At 36.9% G+C, this 20,580-nt stretch overlaps 1 protein-coding gene across 6 annotated transcripts in view; it reads left to right on the forward strand.

The window, feature by feature from the left end:
• MYPN (myopalladin) overlaps window positions 1-20,580 on the forward strand; it is a 125,990-nt gene that overhangs the window by 29,372 nt on the left and 76,038 nt on the right. For 5 of the 6 annotated variants that reach the window (XM_019444314.2, XM_019444312.2, XM_019444315.2 and 2 more), the window contains one exon: window positions 12,448-13,350. In XM_019444314.2, coding sequence (XP_019299859.1) covers window positions 12,449-13,350 — 902 coding nt within the window. In that variant the 5' untranslated portion in view covers window position 12,448. Of the gene's footprint in view, window positions 1-411; window positions 652-12,447; window positions 13,351-20,580 lie in introns of those variants that run through there. The other variant, XM_019444311.2, reaches the window with a different exon arrangement.

A 20,580-nucleotide genomic window follows, 5' to 3' on the forward strand; every position in this document is an offset into this window, starting at 1 on the left:
TTTTGGACAAACAGTTCAAAAACTCTCCACTTTAAGAAGTTAGGCCTCAGCTTTATATTGGCTTTTCATAGCCTAATTTCCTAAAATGTATCAGTGGTTAAATGACAATAAATTTCCCATTAAAATTAAAGTTCCTAAAAATTAAGAATTTTGGTGTATTTCAAAAATAATGCCAATTTCTTTGACAGGTGGAACTGGTGTCAGGAATTTATCATTAATTCCAAACATAAATCAATAAACAACTTGGGCCTCTAGCTAAAAGTGAAATTCTATAGGTAGAAAAGCTGATTGACCCCTACCACGCATAGGTGCTGTCCTGCTATGGAATCCCTTTGCTCAGTTTTCTCCTGTCCAATCAGGTGGAATGTTTCACAGGCACATGGTTTATACAGCTCAAAATAACTTGGGACCTGTGAGCTGACAAATGCTCTGGCTCCGGTGGTGACAGGTTGTCCAGCTTCTTACAGCCATCTTCACTGAAACTAAGGTTAACTCCTCGCTCTCTATGGACGGCTACTCTCGATTTCCAAGGGCGTGAAGAATTTTCTTTTTCTCCTGTGCTTTCATCTAAAAGTTCTCCTTGGATAATTATCATCACGGTGGATTGCCTGGGTTGGACATCCTCATCTGGGTCAACTAAAAAAAAGAAAGGTAATATCCAGATTTAAGTTCTCAAGTGTGTTTTGAAAACAGGCACTGACAATGGGAAAAGGGACATTTCAGAGACCTAATTACTGTTGTTTAGAGTGAAACCTAGGACGGCTTCCTAATGATGTATGATAGGACACAAAATTTTGTGAAAAGTAAAGTTTTCTACATGTAAAGATTTTGGAGGGGATTGATGAAATTCACGGAGATCACAACCTGCTTGGGTCCTAAGGGAAAATATCTCAACAGAGGAAGTTGTGGCATGTTACATACATCACTGGCATTTCCACATATTCACTTATTAAAATAATGGTATTTGTATACAGAATATGTGTGCAATGCCTATTTCCTTTTTAAAGGAACTCAAATCTAAAATAATATGACTCTATAGTTGAAGACTTTCATTTAAAATTTTTTTTATCATGTAAAAGGATATGCTTGCTATATTTAGTGTTGGGAGATCTGCTCCCTGGATTAATGTACACAACAGCTGCAGAAAGTCTTGCTCAAAGGACATTGCTCTTTCTTTCTCCTTTCTCTCTCTCTCTCTCTCTCTCTCTCTCTCTCTGTCTCTCTCTCTCTTCAACTGCATCAAAAAGACACTTGACAGTCAGTGGCAAGTGTTTGGCCTGGTAGATTGCACTATTAGCAGTAATTAGATGCACATCTTGAATTATATTTAAAAAAACATACAAGCGAAGAAAAAGAGAACATGAATTAATCTATATTACCATTCCCAAAAAGCGAACATTACAGTAATGGTGTTAAGAAATGTTATTATTTTATCAACAGATTTTTACTCATACTTGTTAAAGATACTAGAATCAATCAGTTGGAAAGAAACAAAACATCTACCCAGTTTTCTTTCTCAAAAAATTATGGTTCAATTACTTTCACATTGAATGATGACATGAATTCTACAAAGTCTAAATAAAGAATCTGCCACAAATTGTTAGTGTCTCCTTAATAATAACTCTTAGGTGCACATAAAATCCATAATCCTTTTGTAGGATATTGAGAATGTCTATACCTACAAGCTATAACAAACATATTTTTAAACAAAAATTAAGATATCCTGTCTGACACAGGATTTGACAACAAACAAAATATTTAAATTCAAGACCATTCCAGGAGATCTGAAATATATACACATTAGACTTCCTTTGTAGGAGGCAAAATTATAGACATTACAGAATCTTACAATAATGGACTATGAAACAAACAGTTGGACACTGTCCAAATTCTAGAAGTTTGTCTCCATTCCCACTTATAGAATATGGCTAATGCTACTGGAACTCATAATAATGTGTTAAAGCTCCTGTTCCATATATCTGTAATTTAGAATACAGGCTCTGTTTCATGTTTCTATTACAGTATGCTTACAAAGGCACATATTCAAAAGAATGGACTCAGAACCGCAATTCACAGACACCAAAAATTGAATGAGTTTTTACTCGAGACTGGGTTTTGGAATTCATAGAGATAGTTTTTCCAACTTACTTTTGAAGAAATAGTGCAGCACATAAATCAGGTTTCATTGTGAAAGGGCTTTAACGAACTAAAGTGACAGCTAAATTTTTCAACAGTTAATTCCTTATATGTAATAGAGGTAATGAACTCAGCTTGCTAACCTGAAAACACAAGACGAATGATACTGCTAACCCCAGAATAATTACAGTAGTTTCCTTCATTGACATCGAGATATGACAAAGGCATTGCTTGTTGCATTGTGTCATTGCCCATAATAAGACAAAAAAATGGAAAAAAAAGTATCTTTTTTCCTCTCTTAAGAGATATAAAAGAATCAAGCACCATGGAGATATTTTCTAGAAGGTCTATGTGCTTCATAGTTGACAAAGAGCTCTTAAAACTGCTAGGGAATTATGCTTTGGCTTAAATGGGACAACCCAAGTACACACACAATAGTCTTTAAAAATTTAAGAGCTTATACTCAACAGATACATTTTTGGTGGACACAAACGTTTGTATGACTATTTACTTGCAGTCAGCAGAGAGTTTGCAGAGCTCATGTATAACCAGAGTCACCTTGACAAGCTCAGGCTGCGTGCTATTATACACCTTCATCTGGAGTCACAATGCACTACATCCTCTGGGAGGGCCCCTGCAGAGTCTTCCCACCAAGCTCTTGAACTAAAACTAGATCTTGAGATCCCAAGCCTCTTTGGGGCACCTGCTCCTCTCCCAATCTAGCAAGCATGTTATGTCCATGTAATTGGGGGAGCTATCTTTTTCAAACCCTTCATCACTTAAAGAAACTGACACAAATATGAAGAGGCTGTAGAGGATGAAAATGTTCTATTTTTTTCTTATTTTTCTTATTTAAAATGGATTAACATTTACTCATTTTTTTATGTCTTGTGTACGAGCTAAGTTCACCGCAAATGGTGAATTCTCAAGGGTGATATAAAACCTCATTTTTGTGACTGCCACCAAACCCTTTCCTGATCCTATGCCTGAAGCCTTCTCGCTTGCCTTTAATTAGCCTTCCCTCAGGTCGCAGAGTTTACTTTTACACAATTTCTTTGCTCTCTGTCAAAGTTTGACAAAGCCCAAAGTTTAACAAAGCCCAAAATTTAACTTTATTGTAGTACTTTCCTACACGTTTATCCTCTTCTGTACATACAAAAGTATGTTTCACAGAAGCCAATCTCTTTTCTCCCCCTCAGACTAAATCTTTACTTTCTTTCCTACCTTCCTGCCATTACCAATTCAATTAAAACAATAATAAGAGAATGGTTTACTCACCCTTGGCCTCTTATCTAAAAACCATTTCCTTCCTTTAACCCCTGCCCTTTAAGCAATGTCCCTAATTAAACAGATTCCCACTGTTTCTTCTGTGTATTAGCTCTGCTGTCTCTTTAGCTCAACAGTCTCTTCTAATGTACACATTTGTCTGTATTTGTTTTTATCTGCTGTTTTTCCTCTTTCAAATGGAAAGAGGAATTAAGAGACAATGGTGCACAGACTATTTCTGTATTGCTACTGACATATTTCCCTATATTTCATGTCCTTATTTTAATAATGCAACATATACTAACTTATTAAATTACTAATGTCACTCACACCAAAAATAGATTAGAAATAAAATTAAGTTGGAGGTGATCACTGTCATAGGGGATGGAAACCATAACAATGAAGAAAGATTTGGCTCAAAGTGCATCCCATCTGCAGCCAAATTTTAAAAGATGATCTGTACTCAACTCTCCAGGACTAGTTCCTATGTAATGGGATTTGGTTCTTGGCCCAGCAAGTTTCTCCAAAACAACTGAGTTAGATACTTCTATTGTGTGGGACATGATGGGAAAGAGAAGGCAAGACAAACAGGTCAATACCAGCATTAAAGAGAGGGAGCAAAGCCTAATTTTGTTGATGATTCTTCCCCAAAAGAACATTCTAGGTATAATAATTACACATCAGCAGAAAATGATTACCTTAAATTTGCATTGTATTCTACATTTTTTTTAATGTTTATTTATTTTTGAGAGAGACAGAGTGCAAGTGGGGCAGGGGCAGAGAGAGAAAGAGAGAGGGAGACACAGAAGCTGAAGCAGGATCAAGGCTTTGAGCTGTCAGCACAGAGACCCACACAGGGCTCAAAGGCAAAAGCTGTGAGATCATGACCTGAGCCAAAGTCAGATGCTTAACAGACTGAGTCACTCAGGCACCCCAACATTTTTGAAGTGCTTTCACAAACAAACCTATGATGTAAGTGGGGTAGTTCTGCTCATCCTCACTCTAGAGGTGAGTTACTTAAAGTTGTCTTATCTTGTCCTATTCCAGCTCTTTATGTAAATAATTATTAAATATCAAGATATTTTTGTGTTTACCTAGAAACCAGCTTTATCTTCTCATTTAGATATCTGATGATATTGTAGGGGTGCCTGGCTGGCTCAGTCAGTAGAGCATATGACTCGATCTTAGGATCATGAGTTCAAGCCCCACATTGGGTGTGGATCCCACTTAAAATACAATACAATACAATAGATACCTAATGATACTTAATAGCCAGAAAATTTCAGTATTTATGTTTGAGTCCAAGTTACTTCTTTTTTTTTAAAGGTGTGAACAATTTTAATTCTCATAATACATATTGCCAAACTGCTTTTTTTTAATGTTTATTTATTTTTGAGAGAGTGCAAGCAGGGGAGGAGCAGGCAGATGGGGACAGAGGATCTGAAGCCAGCTGTGCCTTGACAACAGTGAGCTTGAACCCACTAACTGCAAGATCATGACCTGAGCCGAAGTCAGTCACTCAACCAACTGAGTCACCCAGGTGTTCCCCAAGTTACTTCATATTAGGCTTTGCCAATTCTCTGGTCAATGTCCCAGTTTAAATATTCATATAACCAAAAGATGGGTGTATACCATATGATATTTCCAAAAAGTTCTTTTTAGAGCCTACAAAAGAGTAGTGCTGAGTTAACATGAGTTGAAAAATATGCCCAAAGGTACCAGCATCAAGTTTTGTTATTATGAACCAGACCTTTACATTTTCAGCGAGTTCTCAGGGCAGATGGTCTCTTCAAAAGAAATCCTAGGGCGGGGGGTGGGGGGGGGTGAAATAGAGGTATTTAGCTAAGTGAAGAACATTCAATAAGCCTTCTATGTCACTAAATTAATTTATATGATTTACTAAAGTCTATCTTGATTATTTTGTTTAAAGTTTATTTATTTTGAGAGAGAGAAAGAGAAAGAGAGGGGGAGGGAGAGAGGGAGGGAGAGAGAGGGAGAGAGAGAGAGAGAGAGAGAGAGAGAGAATCTCAGGCAGGCTCCACTCTGTCAGCATAGAGTCCAACGTGAGGCTCAAACTCAAGAACCGTGAGATCATGACCTAAGCCGAAATCAAGAGTGGATCGCTTAACCAACCGAGTCACCAAGGCACCCCGTCTTGATTATTTATGCCACATTAACTGTTTCATTTCCAACCTAGGGCAATTTAACCTTAACCATGATCTGTTTTCAAAGGCAATGCTCATTCTTATTTTGAAAGTGGCGTTAAATGTTTCAATTTTGTAAGAAGCAGAAAGAAGGAAACAAAGTCCAATGTCACTCTGAACATCTCAGATGAAATGTCTAGGAGAATTCTTAATTTCCTTTCCTGAAACCTGCTCATCCAAGTAAATGATTCCACCACTCACCTTGTTGCTGAGGTCCTAAATATTGGAGTCACCCTTGACTCTGCCCTTTCTCTCGTATCTTTCAGTCCATTAACAAATTATACGGACTCTACTTTGAAAAGATACCTCAAATCTAATCATTTCTCACCATCTCCCACTGATACCATTCATTGATCCAAGCCACCATCATCTTTTGATTAGCATACTGCAGTACACCCCTGACCCATCTGTTCATTTCTGCACTTGCTCCCTTCAACTTGATTCTTTGCATAGCAGCCATGATTAACTTTTTTCAAATCCATGTCATCTGCTTCTCAAAACTTTAAAATGCTTCCCCATTCATGCATGTACTAGGATTCAAAGACCTTCCCATGGTCTGCAAGGCCTCACATGATCTAACTTTATACTTTTCTGACTTCTTTTTCTTCTACTCTTCTTTTTCATTCACCTCCTGGCACATTGGGCTTGACTCAAACACAGCAAACATTCACCTCCCTTCACATTGACACGTTGAGTTAAAAATTCTCATCCCCCCACCCACACGATGGTCACATGGCTGCCTTCCCCACTGTATTAGTAGCTATGCCTGATCTTAGCTAAAATAGCATACCTTTCTCTCTCCCCCTTCATTCTCTATTCCCTTGTCTTATTTTTCTTCTTAACAGTTATGTCTTCTCCACTAGAATATCAACTCCATGAGGGTAAGGCCTTTGTCATTTGTTCACTGCTGAATCCATAGTGCCTGGAATGGTGCCTGGCATATAGTGGATGCTCAAGAGATGATACTGGATGAATAAATGAAAGCTACATTGTCCATAATATCTTTTTTTTTTATTATTCTCAAGTTAGTTAACATACAGTGTAGTCTGGGCTTCAGGAGTAGAACCCAGTGATTCATCTCTTACATATGACACCCAGTGCTCATCCGGAAAAGTGCCCTTCTTAATGCTCATCACCCATTTAAGCCCCCACCCCCGTCAACCCCCAGTTTGTTCTCTGTATTTAAGGGTCTCTTATGATTTGCCTCCCTCTCTACTTTTATCTTACTTTTCCTTCCCTTCCCCTATGTTCATCTGTTAAGTTTCTCAAATTCTGCATGTGAGTGAAATGATATGGTATTTGTCTTTCTCTGACTGACCTAAAAGGAGGCCGGTTCCCTGGAGTGCTGTGAGAAAAGACAAAGGCTTTTTCACCGGGCCTTCGGGTGAGGGCTGCGTCAGTCCACAGTAGGAGAAGGGATCCTCCCTGAAATGCTGTGGCGCAGACAAAGCCAGCCCGGACCACATATTGCATAATAGCTTTTTAAAAGTATTTGGGCTCTTTAATAGTGTAAATTTTGTAACAAATAGTTTAAAATTAATGCTTGAAAGAGAAAAATGATGCATTTCTTATTTCTTATTGTAGAGAATATTTATCAGCTTAACAATTTATACATGCATTTTCATTTGAGAACCTTCTGAAATGGAATTGTTATTATTCCATTTGAAAGATGGGAATAATTGAGATTAAGTTACCTTAAATGACATGCTCAGTATAACACAGTTATTTAGTATTGGTGTTGGGATTTAAACCCAGGTTTCTGATTATAATCAGATGTTCTTGATATTTCTGGTATGAAAAGAAAGCAAAACTCCACTTATTTTACCCACCATAAATAAACTTTCATTTGGAAGTCACCTTGAAGTTATTACTGCCTTTACCAGTTTATATTTTTCTTTGTGTCTAGAAGTTTTCTTTGTAAATATGATTTCGTAAATAGAAATATTACTTCATCCTGCAACTAAAATAAAAGATAAGCAACAATAGATTTAGCAGGAAATTCTAATGAACAAAAGAATTCAACAGATATTTACTGATCACCTTCTATGTGCTGTGTGTGCACAGAGATGATGGTGTACAAAAAATGAAGTAGACAGAAAAGTAAATAGGCAAATTTAATATGTTGTGATAAGTGCTGTGTTTGGGGATAAAGACAGAAAACTTTGGGAGTACATTGCACAGGTACCCAACCCCAAACAAAGAAGAAATCCCAGAGCAATGTCTCAGCTAAGAACTGAAGACCAGTAACTTGGCCCAGTAAGGTAGTGAAGGGAAGTGAGGGCAGGGAGCGGCCTACGCAAAGAAAATATACACAAAGATCTGAAGGCAGCACAGTTCACTCATGAGACTACATGTGTTTCAATAGAATATAAATAGTGCTGAATTAGCTACACGTGTGGAATTCAGTTTCTCTTCAAAGTTTGTCCTTGGGTCAATCACTTCACTAGTTCTACTTCCATTTCTTATCATGGTATGTCACTATAGTTGTTTTATAATAGCAATAATAATAATAATAATTACCATTTATTGAACATTTACTAAATGCCAAACACATTTAATCATCACTTCGACCTATGAGATGACTACTGTTATTATCCCTGTTTTGTAGATGTGGCAGCTGAAGCTTATAGAGGTTAAGTGCCTTTGTTGAGTTTATACAACCAGAAAGTGTCAGAACTGGGATTTGAATCACATCTAACCTCAAAGTTTTCTTTTTTTTTTTTTTTTTAATATATGAAATTTATTGTCAAATTGGTTTCCATACAACACCCAGCGCTCATCCCAAAAGATGCCCTCTTCAATGCCCATCTAACCTCAAAGTTTTAAGTAATAAATACTACATTAAAGAACATTAAAGAAATTAATTAAACATTTATTAAATTAGACCGTTAAAGCAACTCTTTATTTTGAATACTTGAAGGTTTTGTTATTATAATAATTTCTTATGACCATAAGCATCAGAGCAGGCACACATTCACACCTCAATTAACTTTTCTTTCAAAAAGAAAAAAAAATGGTTACAAAGTGAATACCATTTATGAGTATTTTCTTTCCTATTTTCACCAAAAATATAAAAATTTTAACACTTTTTCAACATTAACATCACCTTTACCTAAGTATTTTACTAACATGGTTTTGAGTGTCCATTATAGGGATTAGCCCTGTTTTAAGGGTTTGCATTCATAATGTTATTGATCCTCACTCTCTTTGAAAATAGACATCATCCATGTTTTACAGATGAGAAATCCAAAGCTCAAAGAAGTGATTTACTCAAAGTCACACAACTCCTAAGAGTTCATGAACCCAGAATTTGAAAACCAATCTGATTCCAAGACCAATGCTCATTCCATGTTGCCTCGAGATAAAAGCCATCTTAGAATACAGAGTTAGAGATGAAGTTACATAAATGCAATATACAATAATGTTCACCTAATAGGAGGCCATTCTTATTTATAAATTATTTCATTTTCCCTTTACATTTAAATACAGTTGCCCTTGAACAACATGGGTTTGAATTGTATATGTGTCCACTTATACACAGGTTATTTTAGATTTTTTAAAAATACAGTACAGTGCTGTAAAAACATTTTCTCTTCCTTATGCTTTTCTTAATAATATTTTCTTTTTTTTAGCTTACCTTATGGTGAGAATACAGTATATAATACATATATAATACAAAATATGTGTTAATTGACTGTGTTATTGGCAAGGCTTCTGGTCAACAGTAGGTTATTAACAGTTAAATTTTGGAGGAATTAAAAGTTATACGTGGATTTTTTATTATAAGGGTTGGTGCTTCTAAAACCCACACTGTTCAAGGATCTGATCAAGGTTTCTGTATGTGCAGAAATTCACACAAGACTATGAAATAGTTGATTTACAAATGAGAAGGATTTTGAATTAGTACTTCAATTGCATTTCAAATAGCATTTTGCACTTTATTTCACATATCTTTCTTTAAGTCTTCTAGGGACGCCTGTGTGGCTCAGTCAGTTAGGCAGCCAACTTCAGCTCATGTTCTCACGGTTCATGAGTTTGAGCCCCACATCAGGCTCTCTGCTGTCAGTCAGCACAGAGCCTGCTTCAGATCCTCCGTTCCCCCCTCTCTGCCCCTCCCCCTTTCCCTTCCCTTTCAGAGCTCTTACTCAATCTCTCTCAAAAATAAACATTAAAAAAAAAAAAAACCCTCTTCTGGGGCACCTGGGTGGCTCAGTCAGTTAAGCATCCGACTTCATTCAGGTCATTATCTCGCGATCTGTGAGTTCAGGTCATTATCTCACAATCTGTGAGTTCAAGCCCCTCGTAGGGCTCTGTGCTGACAGCTCAGAGCCTGGAGCCTGCTTTGGATTCTGTGTCTCCCTCCTTCTCTGCTCCTTCCGGGCTCGTGCTCTGTCTCTCTCTCTCAAAAATAAATAAACGTTAAAAAAGGAAAAAAAAAAAAAAAACCTCTTCTTTTATAAAGTTAGTGCACAAATGGGACACATTTTCAATTGGGATATCAATTATACTTTCATATACTATTTTGTATATCATTTCGTTTTCTACCAAATTAAAAATGGTAGATAGTTCTATTTAATGAGTATATCATAATTTAATTAACTAATTGCTTATTGAACATGGTTCAATTTTTTAATATTATCATCTATACTGTGATGAATATCTTTGTAGATAAATCTTTGCACCCATCCAACACCTTTGCATTTTCAGTTCATCTTTTTTTAAGGCACAATAGACTTCACCCAAACAAATGACTCCAGTAGAGGCAATTTTAGGCAGTAACAAGTATGTGGGAAAATATTTTGCTGTTGGTGATCTCTTTAGCCATCTCTAATTGCCCTCTCAAGGTGACTGCTTACTTTGCCAATTTAGAGGTTAGTTTGGGACAGCACTCTAAAAGTTTGAGAATTAGAACAGTTCCTAGGAAGCCTTCTTTGTGATGTAAAGTGAGGCTATCATGTAAGGGGAAGGAGTGAACCAAAACAAGTTTTGTGATAGAATCATAAAGCCTAAGAGGAAAGATTCCTTTCCATCTTCCCAGCATAAGGCCTAGAACATAGTAGCCAAGAATGGCAAACAACCTTCAGCTCTATTACCATCTCTGATTGATTAGTGGTGGCTGAAGAAGTGGAGTGTTAAGACAGTCAAGATCAATGGGAAGAGCACTGTAATCTGTTAGCTGTATCATTTAAGGAAAGAAAGAGGAGTAACAGTCTACGGGTCACAAGTTTGCCATCCCTCTAGCAAATGTGTGAATAAATAAATGATAAAAGGTTAATAATATAAAATTGCTTTGCATTACCAAACTCTCTAGTCCAGGGGGCTTTGAACTAAAGTTATGGCAGTATTTTCTTAATATTTTAAAAATTATTTATTTTTTGAATCAGTAATATCCTCATATAATTAAAACTCAAAAGTGAGGAAAGGGTATACAGTGAAATGTAGTATAGGTTGTCCTGTCTTGCACTTCATTTCCCTGTCTCCTATAACCCCTCTTCACCAATGTTAATATGAGAGACTTTTTTTAAACCTAGGCTCTAACTCCTATCTTTGTAGAAATTAAATTAATTATACCTTATTTGAAAAGGCTAAATCATTATACTTTTCAAGAGCAGATTGAACCTATAAACAATATTGAACTTAAACAACTTGTCTCTAGTCAAAAAACAAAAACATTATTTATATTCACGAACTATGTCAAATTTATATCTTCGGTAAGTAAATAAGATTATGTTGTCAGTATCTTTTTTTTCCATTTCAAAGAAGAATTTATTCACTAAACATTTATTGGGATCAAATTCCTTATGTTGGTGGACATTACATTCTAGTAGTAAAAGGAAAATGACAAGCTGCTAAAAAAATGTGCCTGCAGAGAGGCTCCTGGGAGGCTCAGTTGGTTAAGCTTCTGACTCGTGATTTCAGCTCAGCTCATGATCTCATGGTTTGTGAGATTGAGCCCCAAGTTGGGCTCTGAACTGACAACATGGAGCCTGTTTGGGATTCTCTCTCCCTCCCCCTCTGCTTGCGTTCTCTCTCTCAAAATAAATAAATAAACATTTTAAAAAATGTGTGTGTAAGATTTCTCATAGAGTTAGCTGGTACTGAGAAAACTAAACTCAGTAAAAAGTATAGGCTAGAAGGAGATTGCCACCATATGTTGAGTCATAAAGAAGGAATCACGGAGGAGAGAATAGATGACCAGGTAATTTAAGGAAGTGAGAAATGAGTCATATAACATTGTCAGAAAGAGCATTCCAGGTATAAGTGACAGCAAGTACAAATGCTCTGAGGCATTTCAGATGTGACTTTAGAATATTTAAGAAATGATAAGAAACCAGTGTGGGTGAAGCTGAATGAAAAAGTCTTGAAGCAATAGGAGATAATATCAGTTTATGTAGGGTTTTTTCTGAATTAAATGAAAAACTTTTTCATTTTTATTATTTTATTACATTCAAGGTAAAGGAGCAAATCTCTGTGTATGAAAGGTCTTTATAACTACAAGCCCTTTACAGATGGTATCAAAATTATGCTTAGAGATTGCATTTAATCTCACTATAGTTACATTATAGCTTTCACAACTGAACTTGTGTTAAAGAATTTAATTCAGTGCTTATCACCCATGCTTATATTTTATATTACAGGGAAATCTCATTCAGTTCTTCTTCATATTACAATTTGAGGTTAATCTTTAAGTCTTCAATGGAAATTTTGTAGAAGTATCAAAATTAGGCAATTTTTTATTTCAAACTTTAAGTTCTTAAGAATCCATCATGCTCTAATAAACATAGACTTGTTATTCTTTAGAAATGACTGAAACTTCTGTTCTTGTTATTATTTGTAACAGCATGCAAGACGACAGCGTAGAAGCTTCTACTTCCATATCTCAGCTTCTAAGAGAGAGTTATTTAGCAGAAACTAGACACCGGGGAAACAATGAAAGGAGTCGAGCAGAACCTTCCTCCAACCCTTTCCATTTTGGCAATCCTTCTGGAGCTGCTGAAGGAGGAGGAGGCCAAGATGACCTTCCAGATCTTTCAGCCTTCCTGAGCCAAGAGGAATTAGATGAAAGTGTCAATCTGGCAAGATTGGCCATCAATCATGACCCTTTGGAGAAAGCAGATGATGCTCAAGCTAGAAAACGCCTTTCATCTGATCAAATGAAACACTCACCTAAATCAAGTTTTGACCCCAACTGCTGTCAGGATAACTCTCAAGGTTCTACTAGCTCTAGAGAGAGCTCCCAGGAGGCAAAAAGGCCACAGTATAGTTCTGAAACCCAGTCCAAAAAAGTATTCTTAAATAAGGCTGCCGATTTCATTGAAGAGCTGTCTTCCCTTTTCAAAGCCCATAGCTCCAAAAGGATTAGACCTCGTGCCTGCAAAAACCACAAGAGTAAATTGGAATCTCAAAACAAACTTATGCAGGAAAATAGCTCCAGTTTATCAGATATCTCAGAAAGAAGAGAAAGATCTTCTGTTCCCATCCCTATCCCTGCAGATACTAGGGATAATGAAGTGAATCACGCCCTTGAACGGCAGGAAGCTAAGAGGCGCGAAGCTGAGCTGGCTGCCAGTGAGGCAGCTGGTGGAGACACCACCCCTGGGTCTTCACCTTCATCTTTGTACTATGAAGAACCTCTGGGGCAACCTCCCCGGTTCACTCAAAAGTTACGGAGCAGAGAAGTTCCAGAAGGAACCAGAGTACAGTTGGATTGCATAGTGGTAGGAATTCCACCACCTCAAGTAAGGTAAAAATGTCCCATTAGTAATGCTTGGTAATTGCTTTCCATCCACCCGGATCCTCCTACGTCTATCTTTTAAGTATGTGGTTTCAAAAATTATACACTCCTTTTGAGAAAAAGAGTCTAACGTAGCACTCTCCAATAGAAATATAATATCAGCCATATGTGCAATTTAAAACTTTCTAGTAGCCAGATTTCCAAAAAATAAAACGAACCAGGTGGAATTAACTTTATAATTATGTATTATTTAACCACCATATTAAAATATTATGATTTCAACAGGTAATCAATATAAAAATTATTAATACAATATTTCACCTTATTTTTGGCATACTAGAGTTTTAAAATCCAGTGTGAGTTCTACACTTATAAACAGCACATCTCAATTTGACTGCTAAATTTTCCTAGGAAATACTTAATCTGCATCTAGATTTCGTAACACTTATAGTTGAAAAAGTAGCTTGACATACCCAAGTTGTTCCAAACATAGTTCAAAATTTCCTAACAGTGGAATTCAGTATCAGTTTTTAAATTTAATTAAAATTAAATATAATTTGAAATTCAGGCTTGGTTGCACCAGCCACATTTCAAGTGCCCAATACCACATGTGGCCAGTGACTATGGTATTGGATAGCGCAGTCTATAGGCTGAAGCTTAAAAAAAGAAAGTATTTAAGATCTATACTCAATGAATACCTGTGGCATTTTTTTAACTTTAAAGAAAGCCAAATAATAGAATAAAGATTAATAAAATAAAGATAGAATAAGGCTTTGGCCTAGTAAGATCAATTGAAAGATTCATTTTACATGTATTGTATTTATTATAAACTTTTTGATATCAGCTTAATGAACACTATTCTCCTTAAAGTCCAAGTCTTTCCCTAATATGACTGATGAGTAGAGAGGATATTAATCTTTTATGTGCCTACCAGTTAGCTTTTCTTTGAAGCAAATGAAGCTTAAGCTTCAGGGCTCCTCATTCGCATAAGCGTTTCCTAACTTTGTGGTCTAATTTTATTTTATTTTTTAAGGGGATCTTCCACATTTATGAGCTTCAGGCCTCACAAAACCCAGGGTGATATTTGCAAACCCTAATATTATAATGTAATAATATATGAATAAACTGCTTTATGTGTATTGCTTTTGTAGAGAATTACTGGTATTTAGAATCCTGTAACAGTCACTTTGCCTTCCTAACCATTTATTTACTAGTAGAATATGACTTAATTACTATTTAACATTTAGTCTAGGTGTGTAAACAGGACCTTGTCTTTTTCTTACACAGTATTCATACTATAGGTATTATGGGACAGTAATAGTATTAATAATAATAGTTTTATTCGTATTTGCATATTGATTCAAGAGATTCTAGTCCAAAGATGTGTTCATATACTGAATTTTGCTTTTCAAAGGCAATATTAAATATTATTTCTACAATGGTGTATACACTACTATCCAGTTATCCAAATGACCTCCTTGAGGGCAGTGGTTCTTCTGTGTATCTTGAGCACCAAGCACAGTTTCAGACCCTTAGTGGTCACTGAGAAATTTTAAGTAAACTAATGCATAAAGAAACAGGAAAACAAGAAACTAAATTTAGATTTAAATCAGGAGTGAGTCATTTGACCTAAGATATGGCAAAGGGTTGAAATTGTACCACACAGAGCAGTATCTACCTTTCTACCTTAAGCATGCCTGATGACACTCTCTAGGATTCTGGTTGGTAATGCTGGTCAGATGTCATCACAGCACCATGATAGAAACTACTCAGTGACATCTGGTTGGCCTAAGTAAGCTGGGGAGCATTCAAGTTAGAGTACATGTACAACTTACTTTTCTGTTAAACCCACTACTTTTTGAACATGGGTTGGACCAAAAAAAAAAAAAAAAAAAAAAAAAAAGACCAAAAAAACTAGACCAGATCATTCAGAACTGATTCTCCCTCTTTCTTGACCATGACAATCTCAGATACAAAAAAAAGAATTCAGTGCTCCCGTGAGAAAAATCAGCCAGGAAGAATTATAAGATACCCATTCCCCAAAAAACAAAGTTATCTGGCAGTCACTCAAAAACTACTTAACCAATTACAAACTTACAAACTTAAAAGTGAAAAAAAATGTACACAGCTTCTATGTAGCAATACTAGTTTTACCTGGAAGAATTTTCTTACTGATTGAATTCATGCCTGTATCTCAACCACTGGTTTGGTGCCGGGAAATTCCTAGGTATTCACTAAATAGTTTCCGAATGAATTAGCACTTCATTGTATGACTGCAATTATATTGAAAAAAGTTTAGAATTTTCCAGGTTAACTATTAGCAATCATTATTTTCCTAAGTCCACAATTTATATAACTGTAATTGGAAAAATATATATTTAGCTTTTACTATGTGCTCTGCACTGTGTTCACTGCAATGACAGAGACAATATAAGATTTGTCCCTGCCCTCAAGGAGCTTGTGATTCAGTTTTAAAAGATCATCCAAATGTTTACAGTAAGAAACCATAAGAACTATCAGGCTTCAGAGAAGGGATGGAAGACTAGAAAGATCAAAGAAGGCTTCAGACATCTAAGGTGAGAAGGAGCGAGAGGATTTAGGAAGAAATCTACTCATTTATTCATTCATTCAACAAATACCTATTGAATTACTAAAGTGACTCACTGGGAGTACAAAACAACTGTGAGCTATGGGAGGTCAAGGACCTTGTTTTGAAACCAAGTCTAAAACTATTCTGAGAGGGTAGCTCACAATCTAAAAGAGCAATCGGGCAACCATGTAATCAAAACATTGCAATATTGTGTGATAAAGTCTATGACAGAAGTATGTGTAGAATGCCATAGAGGCTTCAAGGAAGATGTGATTATTTTACCTGGAGTGCAGGATAAAGGAAGCATTCACACAGGAGGTGTCTCTTTAGTTTGAGGAGACCATCAGTGGAGGAGGAAGCAAGTGCAAAGGCCTAGAGACAAGTGTTTTCAAGGAACTGCAAGTACTTGACTATGTGAAGAACATGGGTAACAGATGAGCAAAGATGAGAGGAAGATCGAAGAAGTAGGCAGAGGGATGGGTCCTTTTAGACCAGGTCAACTTACATGTTTACATAAAGGCACCGATGCTGGAGTAGTAATATTTTTATATGACAGGGAGGAGACTGACCTAATTTGAAAAGAGAGTAGAGCCAGATGATTTTGCAGAACCTTGAAAGCAAAGCAGAATAGTTCAGACTTGGTTTCAAAACCGCCTGGAAACGATTTAATGTTATGTATAGGGAAGTACCAAGATGAAAGGGGGCATTTAAGTAGCATTAGTCTGGAAGAATGAGTTAGACTTGAAAAGAATGGAGTCAAGAGGCCAATTAGGAAGCTGAGGAAGGTAGCCCAGGCATCAGATGCTCTGATCAGATTTGAATGGGGGCAATGGGAAAGCAGAGAAAAATGCAAGCGAGCAAGATTTAGAAGAAAAGAAATAAAACCAAACTTGGTGACTACTGGATAGGAAGGATGAGTAAAAAATGCTACTCCACGTGCTTGAAGACGGGTACCTGAGATTATAATGGGGTCATTGGCAAGGGCTAAGAAAATGGAAGAGGTGGCTGATTTATGGCGGAGGTTAATAATTTGAGTATGAGGAGACTGAGAGATGATATCCAAATAGGCAGCTGGAAATGCAGGACTGAAGGTCAAATGGGAGGGTAGTGGAACTGGAGACATTCCAAGGAATGACCTGGACACTGGGAAATCTGGACACAATATCTCTGTAATTACAAAGGGACTATATATAAGCAGGTAACACTTGGAACTAACTTCCACTAGTGCCAGACTGGAGTAGTGTTTTCCAATCTTCTTCTAGCAGTAACTCCTCCTCCCACTTTTCTCCCCACAATGAATCTGTTACATGTTATTCCAACACACACACACACACACACACACACACACACACACACACACGCAAACACATATTTTAAAAAATTTGGGTGGCGGGGGGGAGCCTGGGTGACTCAGTCGGTTAAGCGTCTGACTTTGCTCAGGTCATGATCTCACGGTTTCTGGGTTTGAGCCCCACATCGAGCTCTGTGCTGACAGCTCAGAGCCTGGAGCCTGCTGGGGATTTTGTGTCTCTCCGCCTCTCTGCCCCTCCCCCACTCGTGTTCTGTCTCTGTTAAAAATTTTTTTTAACTTTTATTTATTTTTGAGAGAGAGAGAGACAGAGAGACAGAGTGTGAGTGGGGTTGGGGCAGAGAGAGATGGAGGCACAGAATCCGAAGCAGCTCCAGGCTCTGAGCTGTCAGCACAGAGCCCAACACGGGGCTCGAACCCACAAGCCCTGAGATCATGCCCTGAGCCAAAGTTGGAGGCTTAACCTACTGAGCCACCCAGGTGCCCCTACAAACACATATTTTTGAAAGATAAAATTAGAGCTTTTGAAATTGAAAAGCATTGGGATGGAAGAAGCCTGGAACTCCTGAGTCGTCTACACAGAATCCAGGGGCACAGATTTTGATCCAGAGAATTCCTTAAAAATGCATTTAAATAATAATGAGACATTTCAGTTTACCATATGGGAATATAACAGTCAAGGAGAATAATATCCTTTTCATTTTTGCAAGAAAATGTTCAAGTATATCTGGCAACTGAGGTCTAACCTTGTATCTGTGTAATCAGCATTTTTTCCATGTTCTTATAACTCTGGTTTAGCAAATTGAAAAATCATCTTTGGTATATTTGTTGATTTCCAAGTTAATTGGGCAGAAATTATCTTGTTCTGTAGAGGTGAGATCCTATATCACTGAAGGTAGTGTTTTTGAAAGCTTAATTTTGGACATAGCTTCATTGGAGGAGTTGTCTTAGAAAATGAAATACATTCATACATTATGCACAGATGAAAGAGTCTGCAGGAATTCACAGCAAATGGCCATGATCCCTTTTTGTATCCTGACTTCAAATTCTTTTCCCAGGAATGTACAGCTGCGTCACACTAAGTATGGTTGCTTGTACACAACCTTCTGAAGCAACACAAATTTACCCTTTATAGATGTCAGTGCCTGCTTTGGCTGTTTCATTTTCCTATTGCTACTTCTGGACCTTGGCCTGCAAGTGATGTGCTCAGAAAATAAATTAGTTATAAAGACAAAGGATATTTTAAATGATTCAGGGGAAATACAAAAATATTATTAGAAATAATTATATATGATACATAGTGAAAAAATATAAAAATATTTTGAAATATTACATTATTTAGGGGCTTTTTCGTAATTCTACCTTTTGGGAAAATCTAGATGCCTTCGTTCACTCATTTATCCAACCAATACTAAATGCCATATACTGTTATACAAACAATAAACAAAAATTCACCAAAATTATTATATAATTACAATTATGATAAATGTTATAAAGCATGGTGCATATAGTGAAGGCACAAAAACTTATGGGTAGGCTGTGAAAGGTTTTCTTAAAAGGTGATATTTAAGCTCAGAAATAAAAGATCCCTGGGAGTTAGCTCAGCAAAGTGGGGTTTGGGGAAAGTGTTTCAGGGTGAGGGAATAGCAAATTTGGAGGCCTTGAGTTTGTAAGACCGTTGTTGACTTTAATGAATTAAAAGAACTGGTATCCCTAGAACATAAAGAGAGAAGAGGAAATGGTTTGGGATAAGTCCAGAGAAGGGCAGAGGTGACATTTTGAGAGCCTCCTAGAACACTTTGGGTCAGCATGATCTGAGACCTCAGTGAATATGCAAATTCGCAGATTCCACCTTATACCTACTGAATCAGGATCTCCGAAAGTGAGGCCTAGACATCTGTGTTTTAACAAACTGCTGTTTGTCTCCGTGCTGAGAATTTTTGCAATTTCTTCAGAGGCATCCTTACTAGGAGGGACCTTCCCCATGTTGCATTCTTTGGTAACACTTTAGCACCTGCTTCTCAGTTCTTGTTCCAACAGTACACTCCTCACAGACTTCTATTGTAGTCACCTCACCTTAGTTGGTGGTGCTTTGAGGCAAGATCTGTTCTGAGGTGGAAAACCAGGCTAATTTCTGTGGTGTCCACTTGGCCCATGGGAAGACATCTTTGCCCTTGTAAACTTTGGAAATTTAGGCTCCTTCCACTGAAGTCCTCTCTCCTTGTCCTTCCTTCTTGGGCAATACTAAATATCCTTTCACCTTAAATGTTTTTGAGGCAAGAGTTTGGTATAAATTCTCTATCCCCACAAACTCCAGAAACTCTCCAAGTCCTTGCTACTTGCCTACCAACTTTCTTTAATCAGTCTCTTGACTTCATATACACTCCCAGAGTGGACAAAGATCACCAGACTGAATTGTCTGAATTGTTTTCTAAAGTATATTTTGAATAGATACTGAAGAATATTTACATACATATATGTGCATAATATAAGAATAATAGCATAGATGTCTATGTGTCCACATATCCATTATTTTTAAGACCACTGTCTTCCTAATGCTGTCCCTTCCTCCCATCTCAGAATAACCATGAGATCAAATCTTGTGTTTTCTCTTTAGATTTTTCCTTTTTTTAATGTTTATTTATTTATTTTTGAGAGAGAGAGAGAAAGAGAGAGAGCGAGCCGGGGAGGAGCAGAGATAGAGAGACAGAGAATCGCAAGCAGGCTCTGCGCTGTCAGTGCAGAGCCTGATGTGGGGCTCGATCCCACAAACCATGAGATCATGACCTCAGCCAAAATCAAGAGTCAGATGCTTAACTGACTAAGCCACCCAGGCACCCCTCTCTTTAAATTTTTCTTAATGGTTTTTCTTCGTAGTTTACAACATATCTTTATGTCTCTATATAATATTGATATGGAAGTATTTACAGGTGAATGACACAAAATCCTAGACTTCCATTAAAATAATTCAAGGCGGGAAAAAATGGAGAATATAAAAGAAACACATTTGCCGTTTGTTGATAATGTGTTGAAGCTAAGTGATATGTGTATGGTGGTTCATTATACAACGTCTCTACTTGTGTTGTTCGAAAATTTCTATAATAAACAGCTTTAAAAAGTAATCTTAGTGAAATTCACATGTATTTTTTATGTAAGTGGAATTGTAACATACATATTCTTCTGCTGTTTGAATCTTTTCTCTAAAAACTATATCCATGACATTGCATGTAACTCTAATTCACTCATTTTCATCACTATATAGCATTTTACTGTAAGGCTAGAAGATTGTATTATTGATGTACAATTTTTCCTGATATGAACAATGTTATTATAAACACTC

This window comes from Panthera pardus, unplaced genomic scaffold, assembly GCF_024362965.1.
Source record: "Panthera pardus isolate Hobbes unplaced genomic scaffold, ASM2436296v1 HiC_scaffold_22, whole genome shotgun sequence".
NCBI classification, from domain to species: domain Eukaryota; kingdom Metazoa; phylum Chordata; class Mammalia; order Carnivora; family Felidae; genus Panthera; species Panthera pardus.